General features: G+C 41.3%; 1 protein-coding gene across 1 annotated transcript in view; it reads right to left on the bottom strand.

Annotated features, from left to right (window-relative positions):
- LRRC1 (leucine rich repeat containing 1) overlaps positions 1 to 13,351 on the bottom strand; it is a 130,569-nt gene that overhangs the window by 6,151 nt on the left and 111,067 nt on the right. Inside the window, exon 11 of the mRNA XM_036318152.1 lies at positions 6,117 to 6,232. Within this exon, the coding sequence (XP_036174045.1) occupies positions 6,117 to 6,232 (116 nt within the window). The remainder of the gene's footprint in view (positions 1 to 6,116; positions 6,233 to 13,351) is intronic.

Raw genomic sequence — 13,351 nt, forward strand, 5'->3', positions numbered from 1 at the left:
AACTAGAACTTTTTGCAGAGCTCTGAAGAGAAGGTATACTCTGATAATATAAAACTAATACGGAAAATGTACTCTAAGAAAAATATTAAACTGGTCAAGCTACTTTAACAAATGAAATAAAAAAGTATCAAAGAGTGCACAGAGAATATTAACAAATGCATGATCAACAAATTTTTCAGGAGAACAATTAATATGTTTTGCAAAGATTTCCGATGTAAGAGCTGTGGCGAGGAGACAGTATTTTCCTAATGTGAGTCCATGAAGATAGATGCCTCCCATGCACGTGGACTGGGTAGAAAGCACGGCACAATTGTATCTATGTGGGACTTAGGTTCTGAAATCAATGCATCCATGAGAACTGCATATGTTAAGTTCCCTTGAAAAGTCTCTATGTGTCACACATTGCAATATTTCACTAATGAGCGACACATTAGGTGAGAAATATGGATTTCTAAATCCAAAATCTACCCAGTGCAGTGAAATCCATGCTCAGACCATGAGAAAGAGGGCAGGGGACAGCAGATTCCCAGCTCCACGCCTCCTGTTCTGAGGCACTGCTTCTTCGAGGGGAACGGAAAGGAAATCGCTCAGGCTTATACCAGTTATTTCTCCCTCTGCCCAAAGGATGTCATGCACTCGAAGGCCAGGAAGTTAAAGACAGAAGACATGTATTCGCCAGGCACTGTGACAGTGATTTTTTAAAAGAGCCTAATATACGATGAAAGCTTAAAGTACATTAAACTTTTCCATTTTATTGAACAAAAGGATCATTTCTTTGAAAGTCTGTTCCTATTTCTTTTTTAAAAGGACATAAGCTAATAATATCCTCCAGAATGTTTAAAGTTTCAAGTCTTGTGCAAAAAATCTATAGTCAGCATCTCCACCTTTCTTAATCACGAGAACATGAAGAAGAAGAAAAAAAATCAATATTTGAAAGCCTGCACAAAACACAGGTAACTGAAACATGGATATCGTACCTTCTCAGACTAACACTGGCTCCCTAGCAAATGCTGAAGCACAGGTATACAGTAGATGAAAGGCCAGGCAGAGCATCAGTAATAAACACAGCTTCTACAGATGACAAAACCACATGGTAAAAGCTAAAACAGGTCACTGGACTCTACAACACATCTCATAATCACATTCAGCAAGCCATGTGAGATTAATTTGTAGTCTGAAATGCCAGTTTTCCTGCAAAGAATCAAAGTGCCAGCTTGAATATGCCCATTGCCCACACAACACACGAGCCTGTTCATAGTGTCTTGCAGACAGAGGTGCTCCTGTGATGTCAGAGAGAAAAGAAGGCCCTGTGTCCTGCCCGTCTGCACACATACTGGGCGGGGCTGACCCTCTCACTGACTCTCTGTGGCCTGGGGGGAAAGAGACACATAGGCCTCTGTTTCTCTTGGGTGAACCATCCCAGACACAAGTGGAAAATAGATAAATAGATATTATATATCCCGGCTTTCCAGACGAGTTAATAATACATTTTTGGTTTATTCTGGAAGCTTCTGTACACTGCAGAATTAACACAAGAAACCATAGCTCCACTGTACACTGTTCTATTTAGGATCACACCCCCCCACCCGCCACCCCAAAATAAAAGGCCAATACTTACTCCTGACATCAATGGTACAAGGGTGAAAGCAAATGAATAAATAAACCACGAGTCTCTCATTTCTAGAATGTCCATGACCAACCCAACCTGAAGAAACCTTCCCCACCTCAACTTCTACAGCAATTGCTTGTCAAATGTATTTAAGAACTAAACATTAAACAGTCTACTGATTAATGTAATATTAAGTTCCCCAGTGGTTGCACACTTCTTACAATTAAATATTTCATCTGTTTTTACCTCCTACTAGAACTTTTAGTTTTAAGCAAAGTTTTCAAAAATGTTTAAAGATATACAAAGAGAATATAATCAATGAAAAAAAATTAAACAATATCAAAATATCTAAAGTGAAAGCCCCTGTAACCCTAAGCCTCCACCCTTCCTCTAGGGGAACTACTATTAATATTTTTATGTACCACAATAGGTATGTCTTCTTAAAAACATGAACAAAAATGATAATGCTCTGTATACTTGCTCTACTAATCAGTATCTGGGTCTCCTGTGTCTCTACGGAGAAATATCTCATTCTTAGAACTGCTTAGTATTTTATAACATAGCTATACTGTTGTATTGTGTTTTGTCTTTTAATACTTTTATTTTTCCCAGCTTTATTGAGATATAACTGACATATAACATTGTGTAAGTTTAAGGTGTATAACATGATGATTTGATGCATTTAAAAATTGTGAAATGATTACCACAGAAGACTTAATTAACACTGCCATTACCTCACATAATTACCACTGTGTGTGTGTATGTTAAAAACACTTAAGATCTATTCTCTTAGCAATTTTCAAGTATATAATACAATAATACAATACTGTTACCTACACTCACCATGTTACACATTAGATCCCCAGAACTTACTCATCTTATAACTGGAAGTGAATACCCTTTGACCAACATCTCCCATTTCTCCCACCACCCTCTCCCCTCGGTCCCTGGCAACCACATTCCACTCTTTATTTCAATGAATTCAACTTTTTTTAGATTCGACATGTGAGATCATACAATATTTGTCTTCCTTCATCTGACTTATTTCATGCCCTCAAGGTCCATCCATATTGTCATAATGGCAGAATTTCCTTCTTTCTCATAGCTGAATAATATTTCAATACACACACACACACACACACACACACACACACACACACACACTAGAGGCCCAGTGCACGAAATTTGTGCACGGGGGGGAGGTCCCTCAGTCCGCCTGCACCCTCTCCAATCCAGGACCCCTTGGGGGATGCCCTGCGGGATCAGGCCTAAACCGGCAGACATCCCTCTCACAATCCAGGACTGCTGGTTCCTAACTGCTCGCCTGTCTGCCTGCCTCTAACCACCTCTGCCTGTTGACCTGATCACCCCTAACCATCTCTGCCTGCTGGCCTGATAACCCCCTAAATGCTCTCCTGTCAGCCTAATTGCCCCTAACTGCCCTCCCCTGCCGGCCTGATCGCCCCTAACCGCCTCTGCCTGCCAACCTGATCGCCCCTACCGCCTCTGCCTGCCAGCCTGATCGCCCCCTAACTGCTCCCCCTGCCGGCCTGATTGCCCCTTAACTGCTCCCCCCACTGACCTGATCGCCCTTAACCACCTCTGCCTTGGCCCCTGCCACTGTGGCTTTGTCTGGAAGGACGTCCGGAAGATGTCCGGTCTAATTAGCATATTACCCTTTTATTAGTAGAGATCTTCTATTGATAGATTCTTAGCCATATCTTGGCTATTATAAATAACACTGCAACGAACATGGGGGTCCAGACATCTCTTTGATATCCTGTGTTCATTTCCTTTGAATACATACCCAGAAGTGGGATTACTGAATCTTTTTAAAAAATATATTTTATTGATTTTTTACAGAGAGGAAGGGAGAGGAATAGAGGGTTAGAAGCATCAATGAGAGAGAAACATCGACCAGCTGCCTCCTGCACACCCCCCACTGGGAATGTGCCCGCAACCAAGGTACATGCCCTTGACTGGAATTGAACCCGGGACCCTTCAGTCCGCAGGCCGACGCTCTATCCACTGAGCCAAATCGGTCAGGGCGGATTGCTGAATCTTACGGTCGTTCTCATTTTAAGTTCCTGAGGAACCTCCATACTGCTTTTTCTACAGTGGCTGTACCAGTTTACATTCCCACCAACTGTGCACAAGGTTTCCCTTTTCTCCACACCCTTGTTATTTCTTATCTTTTTCATAATAGCCATGCTAACAGTTGTGAGGTGATATATTTTAATATATGTTTAAATTAATATTTTAATTTTTTATTTAAATTCAAAGGTATAAACTGTTTCCCCATTAACAGTCATTGTTAGTATTTGGAACTACTAACACTGCAGAGAAGATCCTCAAATACCCAGTTTTGTGTGTTTGGTGGATAATCTTCTGGGAGGGGGTTTAATAAATGTATATCCTGTGTCCCTGAGTAGCTGATGATACAAGACACCTCCTCTGTTATTGTACTAGAAGGTTTGATGTTTACTTTCCAAGTGCCATTTTATAGTTATCCTTGCTGTGACTTACTGTATCCAATTTATCAAAGAAACTTTTTGGAAACTAAGATGTAGTCTCTGTGCTATTTGCTATTTTTATATGCTTGATTGCAGAGGCAGAAACTTCTCTCACATTTGGTAGGATTTCCCATGGTGTGACATTTCTCCAGGCCAAAGAGCTGACGTTGTAGTCCTTTTTATTATTAGTTTCTATACTGATACTTTAAAATGAATAGTAATTAAGTATTTTACTAGGCTTAAAATTTGGTTATTAATCTATATATACCTGGACTAAATGACACACTTAAGTGACTCAGATGACAGCTACGTAACTCAACTTTTTAACTGGCTTTTCTCCACCCCAGCCCAAGCATAATAAAAACTTAACTTTCCCTTCTTCCAAGAACTGGAGAATGGAGCCATCATTCATGTGAAAACCAGTTTTTAGACACCAGAGCCATCTTTCCACCCAAGAATTAGTGAGGCAAATCCACACTCACCAGCATGGCAAGAACCAGGGGAGGCTGGGACTCACTGAGCTGCTACTGCTGGAGGCGAGAAGTGGGGACACCATCCTTCTCAAGCTGTAAATTGCATGCCGGCTAAGTCCCACAGAAATGCCACATTCAGATCAAACTAATCCTGAGTTTTCAGTCACCAGTTAGTGGTCTTAAGAATCTCTCAGGATGTCCTGAAGAATGCATTCTGACAGGGTGAGCACTCCGGGAGGCCAGGCCTCGCCCCCAGGTTCCTGTGGAGCCTGGGTTACTTAGCACGCCGTCTGCAGTCCATCAGCAAGAACGAATGACGGTACTGAGCCTGACCTAAGTGACCATTAGCTCAATCCCCCAGACTCAATCCCCCAGACAGTGTGGACCATCTGTCTCCCCCTGGTTCAGCACTCCCTCTCCTATCTAACTATAATGCTCAAAAGCATTTTTCAATTCCTCTTGGCAGGCAGTGAAGCCTGTGATACAAAGCATTTTAAAGTGGCCTGCTATTCATGCTGCAAAACTAACGTGTAACACTTTCCTAGGCACCTACCATGTGCCAGGTACTGTGAAGGGACAAAGGATATAGTGACACATAAACCATGACACCCGCCTTCAGGTAACCTTAGGTTAGGAGGGTTCCACAGGTGCAAACAGGCCATGGTCAGTGCTGCGTTAGCAGTAAATGAAAATGCAGATTCAGGGAGAGGAACGCTTTCTGGAGAAAATGAAAGCATCAGTGATGAAGAATAAAAGTAGGGAAATAGAGAAGAGGGTCCCAGCCAGACAGAACAGCCTGTGTAGGCTCAGGGGGAAGAAAGTGCGTATGACGTTCGAGGTGATGAAATTAGTTCAGACTGGCTAAAACAAATCAATATTCTACAAGGAGAAGAGAAGACACATTCCAGAACTGGTGAGCAGTCTAACCTGACCTCCTGCTGGGCACCTGAGAAACGCTGCTGCTGTGATCTTGGGGATGCCAGCCTGGTGGCTCTTCCTTTTTAACATATGACTCACTTGGTGATTCTGACATTAGTTGTGGATCCTCTTCGCCAGAAAAGTGTCCCTGAATGCAATCATGTTCACAACTTGGGAGAGTTCAGTGTCACCGGCAGAGCATCTCAAGACCCCTGGTTCAAACCTAGTTCAAACTCATGCAGGCTCAGAGGAAGCTGAGGCCCACACTGACTTACAGAAGCTGAGGTGAAACCTGCGTCTCCCAGTTCCCGGCACTGCTCCGTCCCTTACATCACTGCCCGCTGCTCGGGGAAGCGTGTGTACAGAGGGTCCGAGTACACTGGGAAGTACTCACGCTCAGGTATCACTGACCTTCTCTACTCCACACGGCTCAGTCACTCCAGGACCTAGACTGAAAACTTCCTGGGCTTGGGTCGTTCGACTAATCAGTATATATTCCATCATCTGATGGAGCAAGGCAAGATGGCAAAGACGCACGGCAAAGGCGAGGGTGGGTGAACATCTGTTTCTTTCTCTCAAGCAGCGCAAACAGAACATGCTCACCTGTTCCCTGCCACATCCAGGACGTGAAGCTCTGTGGCCTGTGACACCTCAGCAGGGATCCGGGTCAGTCTGTTGTCCCGCATGCAGAACACAGTGAGGCTGCAGCACCCACCGATCTGCAACAGGAAAGAAAACACAACTTGTTTCCAGATTGATTTTTTTTTTTTGGGGGGGGGGGGATGGTGGTGGGCCTGTTTATCAAATGGCATGAAAAGGATGCATAAAGTTATACCACATGACTTGAAGTCTCTAATGACCAACTATGCTTAATTTAAATCATACAAAATAGAATAGTCCAATATGTTCATAAAAATCTCTGCATAACACTAGACACACATGTTCTAAATTAAAACAAGAAAATAAACAATATAGTCCAAAAATTTCATTCTGGAAAGGAGTCATTTTCTATTGCTATCTAATACAACCACATCTTTTAAATACATTCACCAAGCACACAGGTCCAGACAAGTATTTTGTGGTCATATGGAAATACCAGGATTCTAGGTTTCAAAAGTTAGGCCAATCTCTCTCTCTCTCTCTCTCTCACTCACTCACTCACACACACACACACACACACCCCCCTTTGAAGATCTGTCCATCCCATTAACTTCAGTGCTCTCAGCTTTTCAGTTTATTTAAAACAGTGGGAGGTCATCTGAGAGATGAAGCAGTACATTAATTTCCACCATACAACTTTTAATAGCTTCCATTCACAACTTAGTTTGGCAACTTCATTTTCCTTTGACCAATGGAATTCAATAATATTTTTAGCCAATAGTGAATTTGGTAAATACACACATTAATCTCCTCAGCTATGACCTGCTGATAAAAGCATAAACCAATATCTACATCCACACCAAATTTGATTATCACTTCCTTTTTTTTTTTAAAGCAAGCAATTCAAAGGCAATTGATCTTCATACAATTGGTCTTCAACGAAGAACATAAACACAAAAGAATTCAGTGATGCTCCCAAACAAACTGGCTGTGGTCTCTACTGTCAGGAAAGCTGCACCACGGGGGCGAGAAAATAACTGGATCCCAGGCGCACCCTCGGCAGGGCTCCCTGTGCTCCCCAATGCCTCCTGTGCTCCTCCTCACCCAGAGCAGGGCTCGGAAAGGCTCACAAAGGGACCCACTGATGGCGCTCTGACACGGGAAAGCACTCCAGAGCCTCCACTTGAGGGGGGACCGAGACTTGACTGGATCTCCAAGGATGTCTGATACAGCTTCTGACCTTTTCTATTTATGGGTTTAGTATATGTACACATCTTAAACAGCAGGATGCACACTTATGAAATTACCACATAATTACCTTCATGCACAATCTTATTATTACATCTTCCTTTTGGAGTTAATGTAAAGATTTTGAAATAATACCTTTAACCACAATTTTTAACTACATGGATGTAAAAGAAAAACAAACATAAGAAAACATGGACTAACATTCATCTCTGATCACCTGGAGAACACCCAGGTATGCAGAAGGCTTCCCAGCATTCACATCTCCCATCCCAGCAAAACTGGTCTACTTACTGTCATCTAAGATATACCTTATATTTTTGGTTCAACTACTTCTTATGGAAGGGTCCTTCCTTTTGTCTTTCAAAACATTACCAATCATCCAAAATCAGGCTTAACATCCTCCACTCTTTCTGGGACCCGCTAGCCTACACTGACACACTGCTCTCTGCATTTTTTTTCATAATTCGGGTCTATACCAACCTTCTGACAGGTCCTTTACTGAGCTACTGTTTAATCTGCACATTTACATATAATCAGGGTGCTTGGCCAGTATAGTACCCATCCCATCTTCTCACCTGTGAAGACTATCTACCTACCAACATTTCTCATGTAGGAATGTTTATACACGTATATTTATTAATTTACCTACTAGGGAAAGGCTGCTACTTAAAGTTATTATCTGCAGCTATGTGTAGCAGTTTTTTTCTAGCAAGAACCACTGTGTTCTCTCTTATAATTTATGAATATAGAGCCCCAGTGTCATGTCCTACAGGGATCTTTTGTGGGGCCAGGCACTCCTCTCCTCCTTGACGAAGGGTGCCCAGGAACATCATGGAAGGAAAGAAATCAAAACCCTGAATCTCTTGAGGATCAACATGAGTAGATTCTCCCTGATAAAGTCAGATGATTCCAACAAAAATCTACTCATGGGAAGGAATACTCAAGGTTCCCATGGAGGGGACCCCTCACACAGACCCCTGTATGTAGAGGGGTAACTGCACTAGTGTCTGGGATCAGTGGGGGGACTGCAGCCATGAGGAGGCCTTGCAGGTTGGACACCCCTCTGCCCTGCATGCTCCTCCAGGGGAGCAGAGCAGCTATCAGTTATTCTCCTACATGGCCCTCCTGATGGGACAAGAAGCTCCTGGCAGGGATGTAGAGACAAGACCTCATTGTGATTTGGGGCACTTTGTCAGGAAGCTGTCCACTGGCCCAGACACCTGTAGAATATCTGTTTTGGGGCCCTGCTACTACATCTATGAACATTTTCAATTTGTATCATGTACATATACATTATTCATATCAATCAAAAGTTAATTAATTGATTAAACTGATCAGAGAGGATCTAAAAGTTGTAGGAGCAACAAAGTTCTGGACAAGTGAACATTCTTTAAGTGTGTGGGGAGGAGTAGTGTGAGCCCCCGAGGCCTGTGTGAGATGTCTACTGTTTATAGTCTCCTTTTTTTTCTTTTTCCTTTCCCTCTCTAATCTCACACCCATTAGAGATGTCAAAGGGTGGAAAGCACTTGCATTCAAGAGCCTCCTAGGCACTCTGGGTTGTCAGGGCAGGCGACCTCCAGACCTCCATTGTCTATGGTGTTTGGAAAACAATGCCAACAAAGGGCGAGTGTTGCTGCTGAATGCTGGGATGCCTTCATCACTTGCCAAGGCACAGGCTGTCCCAGGCAAACATCCACGCAAACAGAACCCTCTTTCCAAATCAGCCAGGAAGGGATGGAGTAAACTTCTGGCTTTCAGGAAAGATTATTAGGCAGCCCGAACCGTAAATCAAAAGACAATGCTTTATAGATGGCAGAGGAGTGCGGTGCGTTGGAGGGAGTTCGTGCTTTGAGATCACACAGACCTGGGTGAGAATTCAGGCTCGATCATGTTCTGTGAGTTTGCCTGTATGACTTTAACCAAAAGTAACAATAAGGATTAAACTAAATGAAACCATGAATATAATTTAGCACCTATCATAGAGCCTGTCTACTGCTACTGCTGCCAAGTAAATGTAGTAGCTACTGTTTTTCAAAGGAGGGAAACTCGAATGAGAAGAGAAACATCCAAATGAGAAGTGCAGTCACCATGGAGTGCCTACTACGCTGGGCCTGCTTTGATGCTGGCGAGCTCTTCCCCGGACCCACCTGAACTTCTTAAAATTCTGTCTCCTTACAATGTCTCACAATGATATTTTATGTCAATAAAAGTGAAGCGGTGACTTTGAAGTTCAGTAGTACATTATTCATATCATTCAGATGTGCTTCTGCTTTCTCTTTGGGGTTCAAGAAGCACAGTTTACAGGTTTCTTAAAGTGACCATCTGGATAAAATGTCCCTGTCACTTAGAAATCTGGGAAGCAGAGTCACTGTTTAAGTAACTTATCACCGGTCATGTAGGAAGCTGATATTTTTAAACTTCCCTTAAACCAAAAAGCACCTTTCCAGAAGACAAGGGGTTGCACGTGGATCTTCTGAGGATCACAGAATATAACTGAGAATCCTTGTTTAGCTGTTTTGTGTCTCAAGTCAAGGTGATACTGTCCTTACCTGTTTGTCACTAATCTAATCCATCTTAAGGAGATGGGACCTGCAGGCTATTAAGCAAACCTTTGGTCAGATCAACTTTCACTAAGTTTTAATTGCCTCCGGGTTACATTACCCTAGAGAAGATAATCAGATGGATTCAACAATTCAAAAAGAAAGCCTACCTTTGTTTGCCTATATCCCACTTTTGAATCCCTGTATTAAGTATAAAGGTGCTTTCATTTCTTTGAGTAGCTTCCTTTTGGTATTATTTGTAGCAGAACTGAACCTACATTTCATTGGCAAAAACAAAAATGTACAATAAGCAAAATCTGGTCAAAATACGATTTGAAGAGAAATATTATGATGTGTCATTTCAGAAACCAAAGACTATTTTTGTGCCCCACTATCATCTATGGCAAATTATTCAAATGTCCAATATTTCATAAATGTTTTGGAAACCACGTGGCTTTGGGGCTCTGAATTATTGGGCCTCTGACATCAAAATATCCACTAAGAGCATTCTTCTTTCCTAGTGATAAGGAAGTAATTTATGTTGACTGAAAAATAAAAACCTTATACACGCACACACACACAAGAACAAGAAGAAAATAACTGAAGTCACATCCGACTACAAAGGGATAATCAGTATTTAACAATTTGAGGGACAATCTTTCAGTATTACTGCCATGCATTTGATTCTGCCCATACACTTCAACAAAATTAGGACCAACACTAGGACCTTCAGCACCTTTGTTTCCATATGACATCAAGAAAGTTTGCCCATATCATCACATTTCTAAAAAGATTTTTACAGACCACATAATTATCTCCTTCTACAGATGTATCTCAGATGACGTAACAAATCACCCTGATAAGACACTGCTAGTTAGTACTACCATTTCTTGCTGTGTGATCTTGGGCAAATTACTTAACCCCTGGGTCTTAGTTTCACAACTTGTTACATAGGGATAACGATTTACCTACACCTCACAGAACTATTGTGAAAATTAGATAAGAATAAGCATGAAAGCTAACAGTGCCTGGCACATGTTAGCTGCCTCTTTACATGGTTGGGCTGGTGCCTGGCACATGTTAGCTGCCCCTATATGTACTGTGAGAAATATTCTTGTGCACACTCTTGGTGTATATCCATAATTTTTTTCTCAGGATAAAAGTCCTAGAAGTGCAATTACAGAATCAAAGGGTATGTACACTTTTAAAGTTTTTAATAATAATATCACATTCCCCACCAGAGAAGCCATAATAATTTATACTTTCATAATAATATGCACTTTCCTGAACGTTGCCAAAATTTGGTATCATTAATATTTTTTTTTAATCTTGAAAATCTGATAGGTCAAAATGCTTCCACTAACATTTCTGTGGATACTAATGGAGCTAATTTTTTTTAATATATATATTTATAGCCATTTCTATTTTTTCTTCTATGAATCGCTTACTGATTCTTGTGAAGGGGAGAATTCTTTGCTTTCGTTTTTGTCCACTTTCCATAGTGGAAACATCTTTTTCTCAGTGATATGAAAGATTTTCTAATAAAGTAAGGCGAGACCTTATTCATCTGTAATGTTGTAAATGTCCCACTGCCTCCAGGCTATCTGTAACTTCTTAAAGATCAGAAATCTAATTTTTACACAGGCAAATCCATCAACTGTTTCTTTTATGATTTATTTCCTCTTTAAGTTTAGGTATGCTTTCTCTATTTTGGAATCCAATGGTCAACTATATTTTATTCTAGTATTTTTCAGGTTTGATAGTATCTTTTATTTATCAATAAATCATTTAGAATATGATGGGAACATTGTAAATTATTCACTGAAATAATTTTAAATTGTAATAAAAAGAATACCTGACCACCACAGACATTTCTGAATATCACAATAACATTTATGGGTAATTAATGTAGACAGATCGCCTGATAAAGAAAGGCTCTGTCCAACAATCTGCAAATCCTACCTGTCTCAGGTAGGACAGGTGTGATGCATTTAGGGTCATGACTATTTTGACCTAATGCAGACAAAAGACTGGGGTCTAAACTTGGGAATATGCTCAATCTCTTCCATCCAGAAACTTTATGGGCCAGGCTATTTAAAGTGAAAATTTGTTTGGGGAATATTATGAAGTTGCTGGCTGTCCTTATCATACTCATGAACATACATACACCAACTCCCTGTCAGATAACACAGCCTTCGTTCTTCCCTCTACCAAAAATATGAGAGTTTTAGGGAACCTCCTATTCCCAGAAGCATACATACTTAAGCAACAGGATGAGAAAAGATACAAATAAGTTGCTTGAAAAATCAGAAGCATGCCACATGTAGCAAATCAAGCAAATCTAGCCTTTCCATTAGAGATGGAATAGTGCCAATAAACCAGGATTTAGTGAAGACAGATGAGCCGCCAGGTTATGCCTCTGAGAGTTTCTGAAGAACTTAAAATGTAATTCACAGAAAAGCATTCTCTTATGAGAAAATAATCTGAACAAATCTGACGTAACAAATAAAGTTCCAGGCCATGCAGTCATTAAAAAAAAATGAATTTAGAGGAAAATGTCCAATATTTTACAATGAAGTACACACAGAGCAGTCAGCTGATTTGAATCTTCATGCATTTACAAAGCAAATGGGAAGTAGAGATGCAACTGTGGTCTGAACCATACTTACAGGATAGCAAGTTTACCTGACTTTTCTAAATTTCCAAGCAGCTAACAATTAAGAAAACAAGAGACATTCATTGATTTGCAAATGTTTACTACGAATAACACCACAAAACACAAACAAACTATTATTGTGACCCACACAGTACAAACATTTTCCCCTCAAGCATTTGGAAAAAACGCAAATAAATGCTGCTATAGACTAAGAAGCTGTGCTATAAAACTAACAATATACAATATTATCACATTGAAAAAAAGACAAAAACTAGGAAGAACTACACAGCACAGCAGGCCAATGGCAATGAATACAACTAAGGCTTTTGGGCATATAACATGAATTAGTCAGCATTTCTGTTTAGATATGTCATGCGTGCAACAATTGTTCAAGAGAAAGTAATAAAGATTTGAAAGAAAATAACCCAACCAGGCAAGTGCAGGATTTGATCAAATGGTATCAAGTTTGGAGACAGAGCAAATGCACAAATGTGGTCACTGTGGCATAAGCCTCCCCTCACCTCCTCTCGACACACGCACACACAGGGTCACAGGGCCTATCACACTCAGCGCACAGACTCATGGCATGATGGTGCAGCCCAGACCAACATGACGCAGTTCGAGGTCAGGAGGCCCTTGGTGGCTTGGCTGCTTAGCCCCAATGGTCAGAGGCAAGCACTCAGCCATTTCTGCAGGCTACCACACTGTGACCTGCAGCAGAATTGGAGACACATGCTCAGTGCACCTCTGACTCTGGGGCTGAGTGTGTGGGCAGGAGTGAAGATGTGCTGCAA

This window comes from Myotis myotis, unplaced genomic scaffold, assembly GCF_014108235.1.
Source record: "Myotis myotis isolate mMyoMyo1 unplaced genomic scaffold, mMyoMyo1.p scaffold_m19_p_7, whole genome shotgun sequence".
Classification (NCBI taxonomy): Eukaryota; Metazoa; Chordata; class Mammalia; order Chiroptera; family Vespertilionidae; genus Myotis; species Myotis myotis.